This window comes from Aythya ferina (assembly GCF_964211825.1).
Source record: "Aythya ferina genome assembly, chromosome: 5".
Lineage (NCBI taxonomy): Eukaryota > Metazoa > Chordata > Aves > Anseriformes > Anatidae > Aythya > Aythya ferina.
In genome coordinates, this window is record NC_140301.1 from 52,689,712 (window position 1) to 52,707,033 (window position 17,322).

At 46.3% G+C, this 17,322-nt stretch overlaps 1 protein-coding gene across 1 annotated transcript; it reads left to right on the top strand.

Moving 5' to 3' along the window:
* Window positions 1-1,114: 1,114 nt before the first annotated feature.
* On the top strand, window positions 1,115-14,728 carry CYP46A1 (cytochrome P450 family 46 subfamily A member 1). Its single transcript, XM_084521706.1, has 15 exons — window positions 1,115-1,280; window positions 3,908-3,985; window positions 4,272-4,353; window positions 4,899-4,972; window positions 5,661-5,747; window positions 6,528-6,666; window positions 7,250-7,360; window positions 8,140-8,296; window positions 8,618-8,680; window positions 9,651-9,723; window positions 10,156-10,240; window positions 12,142-12,252; window positions 12,524-12,612; window positions 13,546-13,612; window positions 14,003-14,728. The coding sequence occupies exons 1-15, from the start codon at window positions 1,141-1,143 to the stop codon at window positions 14,162-14,164; spliced, it is 1,518 nt and encodes a 505-aa protein (XP_084377832.1). The 5' UTR covers window positions 1,115-1,140; the 3' UTR covers window positions 14,165-14,728.
* The last annotated feature ends 2,594 nt before the right edge of the window (window positions 14,729-17,322 follow it).

Here is a 17,322-nt window from a genome sequence, read left to right on the forward strand (position 1 = left end):
CCAGTCCAATTTATTTTATCTGCCTGGTTTTCAAGCTTTTGGTGATCTATGTTTCTGTGGCAAGTTTTGTGTAAGTTGGCCACAAAGCTGCTAGTGGGGGCTAGGCAGACACGCATACACACAGGAAAGCAGTATATAGAAGAGTCCCAGCTGCTATAGGTGCCCCTTAAATTCTCCTTCACCATTGACTTTCCACTGTCCTTCTATCACTATCAGGCCATTCAAAACTATTTACGTTGCGAAACAAAAATGAAATAAAGATAAAAACTCTCACACCAGCATGTGCTGTTGTTGCTTTGACAGCACTTCCCTGCTATCTCTGATCGGCTAGTCTCACACACAAGGAGAAATGACGCAGAAAGACCAAGGAAAACCTGCAGATTGTGGCCTTTTAGCACAGTCATTCCTTTTGAAAACCTAAGTGAGCTGACCCTTGGGGGTGCCTTTCAGATGATTTCTGCATCAGATGGACCAAAGTGAGGTGTGCTATGAATTACAGCCTCTCCCTCCTACCGCGGAGAGGTGTGGGAGATGCTGTGGGACACCCCGGGAAAGGCAACACACTGGAAAAAGCAGGGTTGAGAACTCCTACTGAGAAACGTGCCAGAGACCCACAGGAGGCAAAATAGAAGAAGACATGATAAAAATCCAGCTAGCTTAGCATCCTGTCTCCGGCAGGCTGAGTAAGGTGTATGTGAGGAAGGAGCACGGGAATGGGGACACCTGTCAGTGACAGGCTGTGGGTGAGGTGTGCCGGCAGGCAGCGGGGTGTCCTGCTCCTGTCCCCATGGGGACAGCAGTGAGGGGGACCCCGAGGGCAGTCAGCAGGGCTGGGAGGGGAGCTGGAAGTGGGCACAGCGTGTGTGGCTTGCTCCTGTTCATCACCCCCAGAGCACCGACGGGTTCCCAGACCCTTGCTGTAACCTCCTTTGGCACTTCGTCCCTTCCCCAACACCCGTGCCGAGCTGGGAGGAGGCGTTAGCACTATCACAGTTACACAATCGCACTAATTACACGATTTCACCACGCACAACCCAGGGCCACCCCCCGGGCCGGGCCGCTGCCCTCAGCCCGTGTCCCCGCGGCTCGCCCCGCCCGCCCTCAGCCGGGCACCCGGCGCTGGGAGGCGGCGCCGCGGGCATGGCGGCGCTGGGCGGGCTGGCGGCCGCGGCCCTGCTGCTGCTGCTGCTGCTGCTGCTGCTGGCGGCCGGGCTCTACTGCTGCTACGTGAGGCACGTCCACGCCAAGTATGACCACATCCCGGGCGCCCCCCGCGAGAGGTAAGGGCTCAGGAGCCGGGCGGGCGCCCCTGTGTTGTTGTCCCGATGTTGTCGTCCCGGTGTTGTTGTCCCGGTGTTGTCCCGGTGTCCGTGCAGCCGGAGCGAGGCGGAGGGGGTTCAGAGCCGGCATCGCCCTTCTGGGTCCCCTCAGCGGGTTCATGGCACCCAGGAGTCCCTTTAACCGCACCTCTGGGTGCAGGTGCCATGACACCCCACCAGTGCTCTGGGACACGAGCAGTCCCACAGGGACGTACCCGCAGGTTTCAGCCTACTTGTGGCATCAGGGTCAGATGTGGTGATTAGGGCTGTGGGGGATCCTGCGGGACCTGAACCTGCTTGTCCTTGGGTGCATTTTGAGGTGTGAAGTCACGCCCTAACCTAACGGCAGCTAAGTAACCCTTTGGCAGTTCTGTCCCTTCTCCAGGATTTGAGGTGTGATCATGGTGATCAGCCTCGGGTCCTCTGCAGGAAGGTTTCTAGTACTGATTCTCTATGTGCAAGCTTGTCTGTCCTGTGAGCCCATGGTACCTGACAGCTTTTCAAAAGTATAAATGGTCAGCAACTGTCCCAAACCCCCATTTCAGTACTTGTGGCACAAACACTTCCATTACTAAATATCCAAGGTAGGAAAGATCAAATACCTCCAGCTCTGGTAAGTAATTTATAAAAACGGTGACACAGGTGCAGATGTAACCTCCCTAGTACACAGGTGGTTATGAGAAAATGGGGCCAGAGTCTCCTTGGAGGTGCACAGCACAACGCAAGGGGCAATGTACACCAGCTGCCATACAGCAATTGCAATTAGGTGTGAGGCAAAACAACCTCACTGTCCTGTGCTCAAACACTGGCCCGAGTGGCTGGATGAGTCCCTGAGCAAAGTCATGCAGCTCTGGCCTCCAGCCGGAGACTTGGCCAGTGGCCTCCAGAGGTCCTTGCCAACCCAAATGACTCCATGATCTCACGGTGCTAAAATGGGATTCATCCCATTCCCTTCATTCTTGTCTCTTTCCTTTACCTTTAATAAAAGCTTAAGAAAGCGTTGTTTTAGGATGAAGTGCAGGAGGATCTTATCAAAACCTCAGACTTCGTCTCAGCCTTTATGGCTGCGTGATGACAAGATTATATTAACACCCTTGATTTCCTGGGCTGATTTGTTTTAGCCGGACCAACGCAGCACATCTCTAAATGAGGCTTGTGCACAACAGGCTGGAAACGTGAGTCATAGTGGCTTTGTGTCGTTCCTGCCGTGTGAATGGCTCCCCTTTGAAGACATAAGATTGTCTCTTCAAAGGTTTGCTTCATATTAGAGATCTAATAGTAAGAAATGGAAAAAAGGATTTCTTTGTAAATGCATGTTTTCAGATGGTAATGTCACTTAATTATATATCCCAAACCAAGCCCTTGCTTATTTTTTTCATGGCATGCAGTAAGTGAGAGGAGTTGTGACTTCTCATTAGCGGATGAATGCTCTAGGCCTGTTGTAGCACCTAACTGAATTGGGTAGTGATGGGACAGAGGACAAAACATCCAGTTTGTCACAACTCCCCAGCCACACAAGGGGAGCCGTGAGTGGGGCCTTGCTTCAATATGCTGCAGATAGAGTGGTTCCCGGAGCTTTGGCTAACAAAGGACTTTGTCTTCTTTGGAGCTTTTTGTCTTTTTGGAGTCCAGTTACAGCAGAGGAGTCAAGCAAAGGAAGGATTAAAAGTTTCTGTAGATGTTGTGTAACTTTGTTGAGTGCTTGTTATTTTAAGCACCTACCAGTTCCAACAGAAATAAAATAAGAGCCTGTTTTTCCCCTATAGCTTGTTTATACTGAAGAGGATGATAGCATGTCTCTCTGTGTCTCAAATGGAAAACAGATCTCTAGCATAGCTTGCTTGATTTGGAGAGGAGCTTGGCCAAATCTTCCTTCAGATGTGCACAAAGCCTGTGGGAATTCCCTGCTCACATCTGAAGGAAGAAATTGATCTCTGACTTTTGAATACAGCTATTGTATGTGAAGAGTTAACCCTTTTTATTCATTTCTGCGATTTCCATATGAATCAGTGAATCCTTCTAAGTTTTCCTTCAACATTTCGTAGTCTCTAAGAAAAAAAGCCGCCGTGGGTGTGCAGCCAGGCAGCACTTTGTCCTGCCTCTCTGCACCGATCCCCCTGGCTGTGCAGGGGCACCAAGTGACCAAGGTCCGCAGCTTATCTGGGTGGTGGCTGGGCACTGGCATCACTGTGTTATTTTTACCTTTCCTTACCAGGAGGAAAACCACAAGCAACACATACTGTGTCCGATGAGCAACAAGGATAAGGACATGTACTGAATAAATGGCACACGGACATGCAGGGCTATAAACACAGCCACAGAAATGGAGTTGGGTTTGCCCTGCTTGTTTCCCTCGGCAAAGAATCTGGAGCGTGTTTGTTTCATTTAAAAACAGAACATCTACCCAGTGCTAGCGTCATTCCAAATTGTTCTTTGCATCATTAGACCACAGCAAAACAACAGGGTCTTGGAGCTCACCCCACATCCTTCCACAGCCATCCCTTCCGAAATACCAGTCCCAAGCATTGCAATCCATGCAAACCCCTGTTTTGGCATCCTCCTGACACTCTTTACTTCATTTTATGCAGCTTTTTACTTGGACATCTGCCAATCATTTGGAGAATGATGGAGAAACAGGAGCTTATACACGACCTTTTCTTGCAGTGGTAAGTTGAGACACACCACTAAGCTAGGCTTGGGTAGCTTTTGTTATACAAGTTGGGAAAACAAGGCACAGAGGCATTGAGTTACATGTTTAGCATCCTTCAGAAGGTCGGTAGAGTTACCAGACAGAAAAGAAAGCATTGATCTTTCTCTTAGCAGCGTTATTCACTCAAGTCTGCAGTAATTCCAAGTCCATGCTCCTTTGGCCCCTTGAAGTTGTTAGGTTTGAACTGTTAGGTGTTGGTGTTCTGTACCATAAATCTCTTTTTTTTCCTTTTCTTTCTGTAGGTCAGAGAAGTATGGACCTGTTATACGGTTTAATGCTTTTCACAGAGTCTCAGTAATGATTCTGAGTCCTGAAGGAGTGAAGGTACTGCAGAATAAAACTGAATTGACAGTGGGGATCAGCCCATCCCTCCAAAAAAGAGAGGTGGTGTCTGGTGGTTAGGGCAGCGTGGTGCAGCAGCCTGTGCCTTCAGGGAGCGGGACTCTAGCTGGGTTGCGAGGGCAAGGGGGCCTGCACCCTCAGCTCTCCAGATTTATTTTCTTACTTAATCAGTTGATTTACTTTGTTACTTTCCTTTAAACTGCAGATAGAGCAAGCATCCACCCTTTCTGAAAAGCAGACCATCTGCAAGAGCCTAATATCTCTAAAGAACAAGGCACATCAGGGCTGGATTTCTTCCTCTAAACCCTTGTAATAATCATAGAGTGAGATTCCAGGTCACTGGGCAAAAAGTGCTACAGGCATGCAAAACAAGTTATCAGTGTGGAAACTGGGGAATCAGAGCACACCAAATAATTCATGTAGTCTGTTGCTACAGGAGGAAAAGAGTGAATGTGTGAGTGGCTTTTTATGTTTTGTCTGGGAAACAGAGAGCACTCAGCATTCACTGACCTGAGGTTTGATTTTAGGAGTTCTTGATGTCACCGCAGTACCCTAAGGATCCCCTGGTCTATGGTCGTATCTTCAACATGTTCGGCGTAAGGTAGGGAAAATCCATGTGAAGCCGCTGTGATCTGAAAATAAGTGAAAGATTAATAAAGGCACAGGCGTGACACTCGTTTTGAGTCAGACCATTTGTCTTAGCACTGAGATTAATGACTAATTCCAGACATATTTAAGCAACAGGTATCTACTAAATGATGCTGAATGTGCATGTGTCAAGTCGAATGTCTTCCTGATCGGGCAGGAGGTTATGTTGGATTTTTTACCTTGATCTTATGTTTTTTCCCCTGTGGATGTTCAGTTAGTCTCAGAATAGGTTGCTGAAGACCATCACCAAACTTGGATTTTAGAGCACTAAATGCACTGGAGTTTCCGGCTCCTAAGCAGAATGATAGAAAATGAGAGTTTTCACTGTTATCTTGATGATTCTGAACACAGAATAATGCAGTTATTATGTTAATTATTTGCACAGCAGTTGTTTTGGGGAACCTGTGTAATGAGCCAGCATCCCCTGTTGGACTCAGCAGTCCACTCATTCCAGGCAAAACATAGCTGCAATTCCGTTGCTGTCCACAACAATGAAAAGATTGTGTTCTCACAGCAACAATGTACTCTGCACATGGGAAAAATACAAGAAAGTAGATGTGGAAGTTTCCTTTGTGACTTGACAGGCTTGGGCTGCCTCCCCTGCTGAAAACTGTTTCTGTCCTTGTTTTCCTAAATGCCAGATTTCTGGGGAATGGCTTGGTAACCGACCGCAACTACGAGCATTGGCACAAGCAGCGGAAGGTGATGGATCCAGCTTTCAGCCGAACGTAAGGCAAACATCTGTCTGTTGTTTCTACTGTATTTTCATGATTCTCACTCTTGTTGGTCCGTTTTTTTATTGTTGTTGTTTGTTTGTTTGTTTGTTTGTTTAATTTATATTTAGAAAGAGAAAACCAATTTATTGTCAGAATTGTATTTTACATTGAGTGTAACACATTGATCCCTTGACAAGTACAACCGGACCGGATTTTTCCTGTGGGAGTGACACCCATACAAACTCAGTGATGGCAGGAAGGTCCCAGGAATGTGCTGATGGCTGCTTCATCCCATTTGAAAACAAACCTCAGATATTTGAAGTGGGCAAGCCTAATCATTCACCTGTCTGAGTGACGCCCTGTGGGAGACAGAGCTTGATTAATAAGTTGGGGCTTGGTCTGGTTTGTTTGTGAGTGCCTGTACGAAGTAGACACATTGCATTTAGGGTCTGAAGATTTGTCCATCTGCCTCGACATGCCCAGGCCAAAGCCCTTTGCCATGGCACCTGTTATTTACGTGGTAGGGTAGAGCTGAGCTTCTACAAGAGGAATTTATCTCATTTTATATTTGTTTTTTTAAAGTACTAAGGCAAATTTGTTATAAATCTAAGGTTAAAACAATGTAAATTAAAACCATAATATAATTAAATATACTAATATAATAAATACAATTAAAACAATAAAAATTAAAATAAGTTCTTGATAATTTTCTATGGAAAACAATAAGATAATTTTGCCTGAGCAAAGATGTCCTCCCCAGAGCCCGATCACTCATTTTTATTAATTGTTCAGCTACCTGATTGGCCTGATGGAAACTTTTAATGAAAAAGCAGAGGAGCTGATGGAGAAGCTAGAGGAAAAGGCAGATGGAAAGAAAGAGTTTAGCATGCTGACGATGATGAGCCGGGTGACTTTGGATGTCATTGCAAAGGTACCAGCTGTCTGCTTTCTTGCTTCCTTCGCAATTAGCAGGAAGGAATGGAAGTAGCGGGATCAGGAGCTGGAGCCAGGGAAACTGACCTCTACCCAGAAATGCCTGAAGAATTGAGGCAGCAGTTGAGACACTTCCATTCAGACTGAGACATAGGAAGGAGCAGTTAGGGCAGGGTTTATGTCATCTAAGCGTGGCCAGCAGCATGCTGCACAGGGGGCCCTTTGCAAAAACCCTTACAGCCTCATGAGTCCCACCCGTCCAGACAAAAGGGGCACACTGCTATTTGTTCATGGGTGCGTGTTGTGTTAATTATTATACATCAGCATGAAGTCTGCCTGATACTGGCTCTTCCTTTCTTTATGAGAAACATGAATTGAGAGTAATATTAATTCCCCCAAATAAGGAGGAAGCCTAATGTAGCTATCACCCTTCCCTCCCAGGCTCCTGCAGGGCAGAACCTAGCCTGAGGCATTTTCCTGGTCAAAGACAGTCAGCGTGAGGCAATCCTGCTGTTTCATCCCAGCCCTGCTGAGCCAGGAAGGATTAGGAAGTGGCTCCCTTTTTCTCTCCCTCTCCTCAGATAGCCTTTGGCTTGGAGTTGAACGCGCTGAGTGATGACCGGACACCGTTCCCACATGCTGTGACCATGATTATGAAGGGAATGACTGAGATGCGCATCCCCTTTGTGAAGGTCAGTGTGCTCCTCGGTCAGTCCTCTCACATGTCCAGCTGGAGCCTCTTCCTCTGTATGGGGCTGGGGCTGTGTGTGGTCCATATGTGACAGGGAAAACATCATGAGTAGTTCTTTTCCTCCAACATGCACTGAGATAAAATTAATTAGCACTTTAAAACACTTACAAAATTGACATTATTATTTAATGCTTTGTTTCTGTCTTTCTGCCTTCTCCTCCCCCCTGCATGTTTCCTCTTCTCATGTCCTTTTATACTTTCACACCCATTGCTGCAAAAATCGGGATGTCCTTGCTGTTTGTCCAAGAAGTATTTCTGCCTTTACTCAAGGTGGAAGAAATTTGAACTTTCTTACCCCAAAAAAAGTATTTTGGACTGATATTCATGTACTAAGAGATTATGGATGAAATCTGAAATGGTTAAGTTAAATTCCACTGCTTCTTGAGAAAGCTGTGGTTCAGACTTGTAGAGCTCCTGGTTTCCCGTTTTGGTCCAAAGGTTGGATTCTGTGCCACGTGCTACAGTTTCTTTCCTTGGGGAGGTGAGGAATTGTGCTCATGGTGCTTAACATGTTAGCTCTGACAAGGCAGGACATCAGCATGCACAGATTGAAATACTTCTCATTTTAGCCCAAACACTTCACTTTGGGGACATTCACTTGGTTCCATGGACAGCACACATATTTGTTAAAATAGAAATGAGGTGCTCACTTGAAAAATAACACTGGTGGTGTTTTTACCAGCAAAAAGAATAAAATGACTAACTACATCCTGTATTCAGTATATGCCAGGAAAACAGAAAATGATAAAGGAGGCCCGGGAGAGCCTGAGGCTGCTGCGGCGCGTGGGAAAGGAGTGCATTGACCAGAGGAGAGAAGCCATCCAGAGTGGGAAGGAAGACACGTTAGATATTCTTACACAGATACTGAAAGGAGACGGTAGGAAACTCATTGCTCTTTAAGTTAATTTGTCTGTGGCGTGCTTTTCCTGAGATCTGAACACTGGGACTCAGTCCTCCTTTAATGACTTCAGAAATGTGTTTTTTCACACTGAGGAATCGTACTAGGACTTGTTTTGAAAATTCCATGTTTCTTGATGTTGGATCAAGTACTGGTTTAGGACCCCAACGAGTAGTCCTCTCAGCATTCCCTCCCTGTTTCACCTCAGAAAAAATGCTCGAAGCAGAGCAGAGTGCCCTGACTCTTCCAGCTGGGGTACAGGGTCATTTTCTAATCTCATTCATTTTTCTGTCTTGACAGCTCTGGAGGAAACTAGAGATGATGAAAACATGCTGGATAACTTTGTCACTTTCTTTGTTGCGGGTTAGTAGCTACTTTATTATTTGTATATGTAATGTGGGAAGCTGTGCTCAGTCTTGGGCTGCCTATGAGAGCTTTGCTCACGCCTTACGATGCTGCTGTGACCAGGAGTCACTTTGCTGGAAGACAGCATCATTATACTGATGTAAGACCAGCTGAGCAAAGTCTGGAAAGAACTCTTCATTTTCTCATGGACAAATTAAGTTTTATCCTTGTTCTGTTATATCAGCGTAGGAATTAAAGCCAGGGTGGTGGTGCAGGGAGTGGCCCTGTCTGCTGGGGTACAAGCAGGGGTCTTCACATCACATCACCTCACCCACACAAGTGAATGCCATTCTTGCCCTAAGGGCATTAATCAGTGCCAGGTCAGAGAGGGCACTGCCAAAGCCATCAGGAGAAGCAGAGGCCAAAGAGATACATGGGGTAAAGGACACAGAAAGTTTAATCTGGCAAGTCAGTAGGATTTAGGTGGCCTCATGGGGTTGGGTCAAATACTGTTCTTTTGCAAAAAAGACATTTTTTCAACAAATACAACTTTAAAGAAGTCTGTTTTCTGTAGTGCTTTAAAACAGAACATATGCATATGCATAAAAAAATCCTCATAAAAAAATCCACATAAAGCAAACATTTCAAAGAATATTTCAAAGAAATTTCAAAGAATCTCCCAGGCCTCTGCTGAGTGTTAGTGCTGACCCTCACTGACAGGGAATTCATAACCAGTCAGTGCTGTATATAACAACTGCAGCCATGAATTGATCAAGACAGCTTGTATCTTTACCAGCTATGTCTTGTTCTTGTAGTTCTTGAAAGGCATTTATATAGAAATTACCTCCCTGTTAGTGTTTCAGTTAATTTCTAGCAGACCTGAAATTTACTGTTTGGGGCATGACTTTTATTGACAATAACACAAGTAGACCTTAACAGTATCATCTTATTTCATACTAAGCTTTAAACTGATTCTTTCTGTTGTCAGGTCATGAAACCACTGCCAATCAGCTGTCGTTTACAGTAATGGCACTGGCTCAGCATCCTGAAATAATGGAAAGGTACGGGCGCTCTCATCTGCAAAGTCAGCTCACTGTTAATTTCAAGGTGAAGTTAATTATCAGGATTATCAAAAAGCTAGGATCCATTCCTAATAAATTCTAGCCTTCTTTCCAAAAGAAACAATTTGGTAGTCTAATATACCTAAAAGGAAAGGGATGAATTATTTCAATTCCATCTATGTGATTTTTTTTTCAAAGCCTTTATATGAAGCTGGTTCTGAATGCTGCCTGGTCCGATTGTGCTGTGTGCGCATTACTGCTCCCTGATAACGAGGCACAAGTTCAGGCAGGCTGGCTGGGAATCAGTAGGCATTTTGCCTGAGGATGGAAGTCAAAGTCCAACTCAATGTCTGGAAAGTAAAAAATGTACTTTGTCAGCTTGCCTAGCAAAAAATGGGTGTCTGCAACTAACATTTCTTAATTTAACTGTAGAGTTCAGGCCGAAGTGGATGAAGTCCTTGGTGCCAAGAGAGACATCAGCTATGAGGATCTTGGCAAACTGAAGTACTTATCACAGGTACTGTGGGAGTGAGGTAAGATACCAGTCAGAGCTGTTTGGTAGCGCTCCTGCCATGTCATACGACTGCCAAGAGGAGCCTCACGCTTTTAAGAGTTTAGGAGCAACACCAAGATGCTGACGGTATTTGTCCTCAGAGAGTAAGCAAGCAGGTAGAGAGCCATCTGCAGCAGACCAGCCTTGCTGGGAAGGGTGCTCCTAGGGTTTCGTTCTGAAATCCCACACGATTCCTTCACTGCTTGCTTTCATTATTACCAGCCAGGAAGCTAGAGTGGAGTTGCTTAATCCCTACCTGTTTAAGCTGAAATTGTAGTCATATTTTAAGAAGGGTTTGCAACCTTGAGCCCAATCTTTGCATGAGTCCCACGCAGTTCCCAAACTCCCAGCTCTATTTTTGTTTGATTATTATTAAAGCATCTCCAACTATGATCTCACCATAGTGCAATAAACGAAGCAGGATTTGAAGACAACCAAAAATAATGGCTAGTTTTTGCAATTTCACAATTTCATTCTTTTTAGTTTTTCGTTCTTTAAACCCTCTTTAGTCACTAAAAAAAAAAAAAAAAGAAAAAAAAAAAGAAAAGAAGAGACTTTGGTCCTAAAAGAGGTCTTATCTGTGGAAAGTTAGTAATGAGCTGCAAAGCCAGGGCTTGGCTACTTGGCAGCATTCACACTGCATATCTTTTTTAACAAGATGGGGGAACATCAGTAACCCTCCAGAGGGGCTGAATCACAGTCCTGGCAACTACTCTCCCTGCTTAAATTTTCCTGTTATTTTAGTAGTCTTCCACCATCACTCATCTCTTAAATTGCCCTGTTGAGCTGGGTGCTGGTGTTTTACCATTTGCCATGTCTCATCCCCCAAATCACGGCGCTTTGATGATGGATAAATTACAAAAGTCCATTTCTTGTGAGGAAAAGACATCCTTGTGTGCTTACAGAAACCAGCAGGTTTCTCCAGACTTCTCCAAACATCATCACAATTACACCACTCCAATTAGGACTAGGTATCTGAGCCTTTCAGTGTTAAGACAGATCACATGAGAGCTTCTCAAAGCAGACAGTTTATTTAACAGAACAAGCTTGGATCTGTACAAGCAAAATCACAGTTGCCCTTGGTCAGAGAGCCAGCCTGTCCCTGGAGGATCAGAGACCATGGGACTCCTCTCTTGTCATTCAAGCAATTCTGAATCCTTTTGTCGACTCTTCTTTTTCATTAATTCACTCGTGCATACACACCGTTAATTGCATTTGCAATGCAATGCTAATGTGCACTGTTAATTAGGCTTCACTTTCATGAAATAAGCCATTCTTACAGCTCAGTGCCACCAAAGAAATGGTCTCGTTCCACTTTTTTTTCTCACTGGTCCTTATTCGTTTTTCTTTGCCAGGTTGTTTTTTTGTCATTTTGGTGCTGTGACCTGGCGCAGTTCCCCGTGCACCATCAGCAGCACAAAGGCAGGAGCACAGTGCTGAGGGTGGGAAGGAGGTGGCAGCAGCCACCCATGCTGGTGGCAACAAGCTCTGAGCACGGCTCACGGGGTGCATGAACTTCACTCTCAGATACTCCCTCTGAATTCCTTCCCAGGAATTTTTCATTTATTTGTTAACCCAACTTTAGGTGTTAGATCTGTTCAATGCATGGTATATCATGTGTTTTTCACCGCTTTTTTCTTCTATACTTTTTATACCAGTCATAAGAAAGAACAGGTCTGAAGCAAAGGAGCTGACTTTGTCATTTATTTTTCCCGCAGGAGTCCAAGGGAGATAACCAGCATCTGTTCCACAGGTCAAAAGCTCCCATTTAGCAGGAGTGAAAGGCCATGGGGAAGTAATTAATTTTATTTCTGCTTCCTACACTGTATTAACTAACTGACCTTTTGTGCTTTTTGCTGATGCAGGTTCTGAAGGAATCGCTGCGGCTATACCCGCCCGTCCCAGGGACGGTACGCTGGACAGAGAAGGAAAATGTCATCGAAGGCGTCAGGATTCCTGCAAACACAACAGTAATTGTGAGTCTTGCAGCAACATCCCCCTTCAGCAGCTTTTTCCTGCTGCAGTGGATCCACATGCAACATGTGTGTGTATCAGAGGCCAAAGTACTCCCTGACTATTCCTCCTGGCCTCACTGAAATTGTGGCCAAAATAGAGGTATGAATTGGGAACCTGGGTCAGTTTTGCCTGAGGAGTGCACGTTCTGGGGATGTTTTTGCATCTGTGATGGCAAGGAGGCATTTTCAGTAAGCTTCTGCTGACTAACACAGATAAACTCTTTCTTGGCAGTTCAGCACCTATATCATGGGGCGGATGGAAAGGTACTTTGAGGATCCACTCACTTTCAATCCAGACCGATTTAGCAAAGATGCACCAAAGTGAGTTATTTTACTTCCAGCTTACTACACATGTAACAAGGAACCATTACAGGGAGAGATTTCAAGGGGAAGAAAGCAGAATAAAACTGTTTTCCCATTCCAAGTATGAGTAACACTCGTGTGAGTTGTGGAGCCAGGAATTGGACTTGATGATTCTTGTGGGTCCCTTCCAACACAAGATACTCTATGATTCCGTGATTCTCTGCACACTGAAGCTGTATTCAAATACAAATGGAAAACAACAGCGTGCAGCTTTTGTTCAGAAGTTCTTTAGACCACACTATGCCTTACAAAAAAGACCGATGCTAATGCTATTTAATATTTACGTTGAGGTCGAAGTCTTGGCCAAAACCAGACTGAGTATTTGCCCTAAGGCAATACCAGCATTTAATGTGTGACAGCCTTTACCCCAGGAAACTTGAACGGTCTCCACATGAGAGGCAGGATGAGGGGCCCAGGGGCAGAAGAAGTTCTGCTGCGGGGGTGATAGTGCTGAGGTCCCTACATCAAACTGCTTTGTTGTTCAGGGGCTTTACTTCAGACGGGAGTTAGTTTGGTTTCCTGAACCAGATGTCCTCTCACTGGTGTGGTTCAGACCTGCCCACAGGACCAACAGTTATATGGATCGTTATGCCCCGTGATGGGCTGGAACATTTAGAGTCTGCTTGAAATTCAGCTAACAAATAAGGTTTGCATGCATTAAAGTATCTCTGTGAGCTGAGTCAACACAAAGTGGAGATGATTAGGGATTTTTTGCCAGAGCTATACTGCTGCTCTAAATGAAAAAAAAAAAAGTTAATTTGGAGATTGCCTGGACAAGTTAGCTAGGTGGGGTGACATTGTGACTATTTATTTGCTGTGGTGGTAAGGTATTTGCTTCTTTCTTTCTGACAAAGCCATCAGAATGACAGTTTTGAATATTTTTCTCTGCAGGCCATATTACTCCTATTTTCCATTCTCGCTAGGACCCCGCTCCTGTATCGGGCAGGTGTTTGCACAGGTAAGGAGTTCTGCAGTGAGGTTTTGTTATCAATCCCTGTACCAGTTCATAGTATGCAGAGACGGGGCCTGTACTGACCCTGCGCAAGGCAGAGGCAGGGCATGTCTCTACCTTGCAATCAGAAACATGCTCTGAGTTCATCTTAGCATTGGTGATCAAAATCGGCAGGTTAAAGTGGCTGGGCTGACACTCCAATTGCCAAAACAGTGCTAAAAACATAAACACAAGGAAGATCTTTGTTCCTGTCAAGTGTCATCAAATCCAGGAAGTTTTTAAGTTTTAAATCTCTATATTGACAAAGCAGTATGACATAGCACACTGGATTTAAGCAGCTGTGGGCAAAGCTGTATTTGCTGTCACTGATAACGAGTTTGCTTTTCTTCTTAACAGATGGAGGCAAAAGTGGTGATGGCAAAGTTGCTGCAGAGGTTTGAATTCCAGCTGGTACCAGGGCAGAGTTTTAAACTCTTGGATTCTGGAACCCTTCGACCACTAGATGGAGTAATGTGTAAATTAAAGCCAAGGAGCCTTCCAAAAGGCTTCCAGGCATGACCCTCAGGAAGGGGAGCATGAAATGGAAGTGGTTGAGTTTTGTCAGATTTTGTAGATTTTAACAGTAATCAAAGGTTAGATTTTACAGGCCCCTTTAGAGGATTACCAGATTGGAAATTTTCCTAACTTTCTCATCATGTACGAAAGAAAACCTTAGGAGATTCACTCTGGATATATTTGAACATCTTCAATCTGGAAGCGTACCTGGAATTGCAAAGCCTGCTATGTTCCTGGGGGACTATTTGGTTCTGTCCAGAATTTTAAAAGGACATCTTTTCACTGGAGTATCCCTGAGAGCTCCACACAAAGCTGGAGTCAAATCCCAGTGGATAGTTTCCACTAATTTTGCTTACAACACGACATGGTCTAAGTAATCCCTTGTTAGGGGAATGTTGTGTTTACACAATGAAATCAAAACCATCGTAGAGCACAAGATTTGGATTGAATTTAGGAGGAGAACTTTGGAGCTATTCTCTTGGTAAAACAGTCTTTCTATCCCTGCTGTAAATGAGAAAAATGATTGAGAAGTGATCTGAAACAAAAATCAGAAATTGTGGCCACTAATTGTCCCTGTTTCTTCTGCCTCATTTTTCCTCAGTCTCTTCTCCTTCCAACACTGGTCAGAGTGTAGGTTCACAATCCAGGCAGTGCTGCTCTTTTGGGGAGGTCTCGTTGGGTTCATTTAAACCCGGATTGTTTTCCCCATCTGGCTCACTGTGAAGCTACATGAATGCTTGGACCAGACAGCCTAGAATGTACAGCAGAGTTGGAAGTGAGGGCCTAAAGTCAAACGCTGCTTAAACTTGACCTTTCCTCGAAGAAATGCTTGTGCAACTTGAGCCAGAGGCAGGAGAATCTCCTGCAGCCTTTCCTGCAGCTGCTCCAAAACTGTTCGCTCTGTGCTGCCTCTCAGCTTGGCTCAGCTAGGGGAAAAATGATAATGTGAAAATCCCACCTTTCAGAAATACATGGATACCTAATAGGAGTTTGGGCATAAGATCTGCCATGAAATGCAGGGAATTCAGGACATTTGGCACTGGCGGTGTTACAGAGAACGCGGTGTGTGCACTGACAAGTTGCCGTGGTGGTTTCCACACCAGGAGGATAACCTCCCAGAGATCTCCTTGGGTCCACTCGTGCACCATCTGATGCAGAGCAGCAGTGGGATAACAGGCCAGTAGGGCTGATGCTGCCTTTGCTAAGCGATGTTATGCAGCGTACTAATACTACTGATACCCGGAGGTGACACCGCTTGCACTGCTAGACCAGCTCTGCGATCCCTTTTGCTGGAGATCTGCTCCTGTACTCCTGCACGTGAATAAAACCTGATTGGGAAACCCGAGGACTCTCCAGCTGGAAGTGTGCTGCCGGGAGCGGACGCGGCAGGGAGCTGGCTGCCCCGTGTCGGGCTGGACGTGCGGGTGGCACGCTGCGCTCGGAGAGGGTGTCAGAGGGAGGGAAGTATCGCAGTGCCGGGAGTCGGGGTGGCTGTGAAGGGGAGCAGCATGTGTTCCTCCACCCAGGAGCTCTTGCCAGTGTTGCCTGTCAGTGCTGGTCGCCTTCCAGCAGATGGCAAGCTCTCATTGTCGATGTGCCGAACAGGAGCAGTGCTTCTCCGCCCTGACAGCTCCTTCTCTTGGGAGATAACCTGTCCTGGGCTCCCGCAGGGCACTGGAGGCAGTAGGTGATGTCTAAGCCCCAGGGACATTGTGCAGAGGTGCTGCAGTGCTCTCTGCTTCATCCAGCACCCCCAGCCAGGAGGTGATCCCTCGTCCTCCAAAAACACAGTGAGGGCATGTTCAGGAAAGCTGCCCCCGGGGGGCCTGGTATGCAAGCCGGGTGCTCGCACAGGTTCTGCCAAGCTTCAGAAGTACAACAGGAAAGAAGGACAGCAACTGAGGCTGAGCCCTGCAGGCAGGACCTTGCCCTCCAGCAGCTCTCCAGCAGCTCCCCTCGCTTGCAGGCTGCCCCAGATGCACACCTGCAGGCAGATGGGGGCTCCGTGGAGCCAGGCAGGAGCTCAGCCAGCAGTCAAGGTAAAAAGCTGCCCCCAAAATGAGGGTACCGACAGCAATGCTAATTCCCAAGGGTTTCTTACAGGTGCCTGAACCTTCCTCCTATTATAAAGGATGGCTGCTGCAGGTTTCTTTGATCCCTTCCCAAACCTGTAAACTCTTTGCCTACCTCTTCTGGATCGACGCCCAGGACTTTTATGTGTGCGAGGACTTTCCCTTAGGATTTCTCCCCAGCTTTTTATCCTAACCCAAGAGCTTGATCTTATCCCTTTTAAACCACTGTGGTAAAATAAGAGGAGAAACAGGGAAAAAGCTGCTGCCTAGAGTCTCTTGGGATGGGAGGGAACTGGATAGGGGAGGCACCCAAAGGAGCCTTTGTCTTCCAGGGGAAGGCAATGCCTTCAGAGCTGGTGTGGCACGGGGTCTGGAGCACAGCAGGCTCGCAGTTCTGCTCCTACACCTCACGTACAGACCCACACACATTTCCAGGGAGGAGCACAGCTCGCGTCGGTGCCAGGAGGGAAGCGGGGAAAATAACCACGATCCTGCACGTCAGGAACATCATCCCAGCCCCTGCAGGAAACCCACAGGAGCTCAGCTCGGGATTCAATGCCAGTCCTTGCAATTACGCCAGAGCCTCATGTTTTCTGGGCAACGGATGGCCTGATCTATCTGTAGCCTCTGGGGGAACGAATGCAGATAAGAAAGCATATGATGTTGCCCTTTATTGCTGGAGACAGGTATGCGGAGTATGAATCGGGATATTTTGTTGCCCTTCAGGCTCTTTTAGCCAGACACAGCCAGCTCCTGGTTGCCTCCTTTACCACAGCAGCTTCGGAGTGCTGTGCTCACTGTGTACAGCACGTCCAAGCTCTGTGAGTCCCCGCGATCCTGCCAGCATCTCAGTAGGGTCATTTGAACGCTTCTGCGTCTTGCTGCCCATGCTGCTCTGGGATGCACTGCAGGGCACCTGATGACATTACTTGTAATTAAGCATTAGCTGTCTGTCTTGTGGTAGTGTTTGGAGGCCACCAGGTGACACTGAAGCCAAATGGGGGCCCTGGGCTCCGTTTTACTGCCTGCGACCTGTTTTGTGCCGTAGATTCACAGCTCCTCAGCTGCAGTTATTGTGAACTCAGAAAG

Bases quoted from the DNA above. Each gene is read 5' to 3' on its own strand.
- CYP46A1 (XM_084521706.1), top strand. From the start codon at position 1,141: ATGGCGGCGCTGGGCGGGCTGGCGGCCGCGGCCCTGCTGCTGCTGCTG. The intron at 4,973-5,660 runs GTAGGGAAAATC...CCTAAATGCCAG, and splicing joins TTCAACATGTTCGGCGTAAG to ATTTCTGGGGAATGGCTTGG. The intron at 12,253-12,523 runs GTGAGTCTTGCA...CTTTCTTGGCAG, and splicing joins CTGCAAACACAACAGTAATT to TTCAGCACCTATATCATGGG.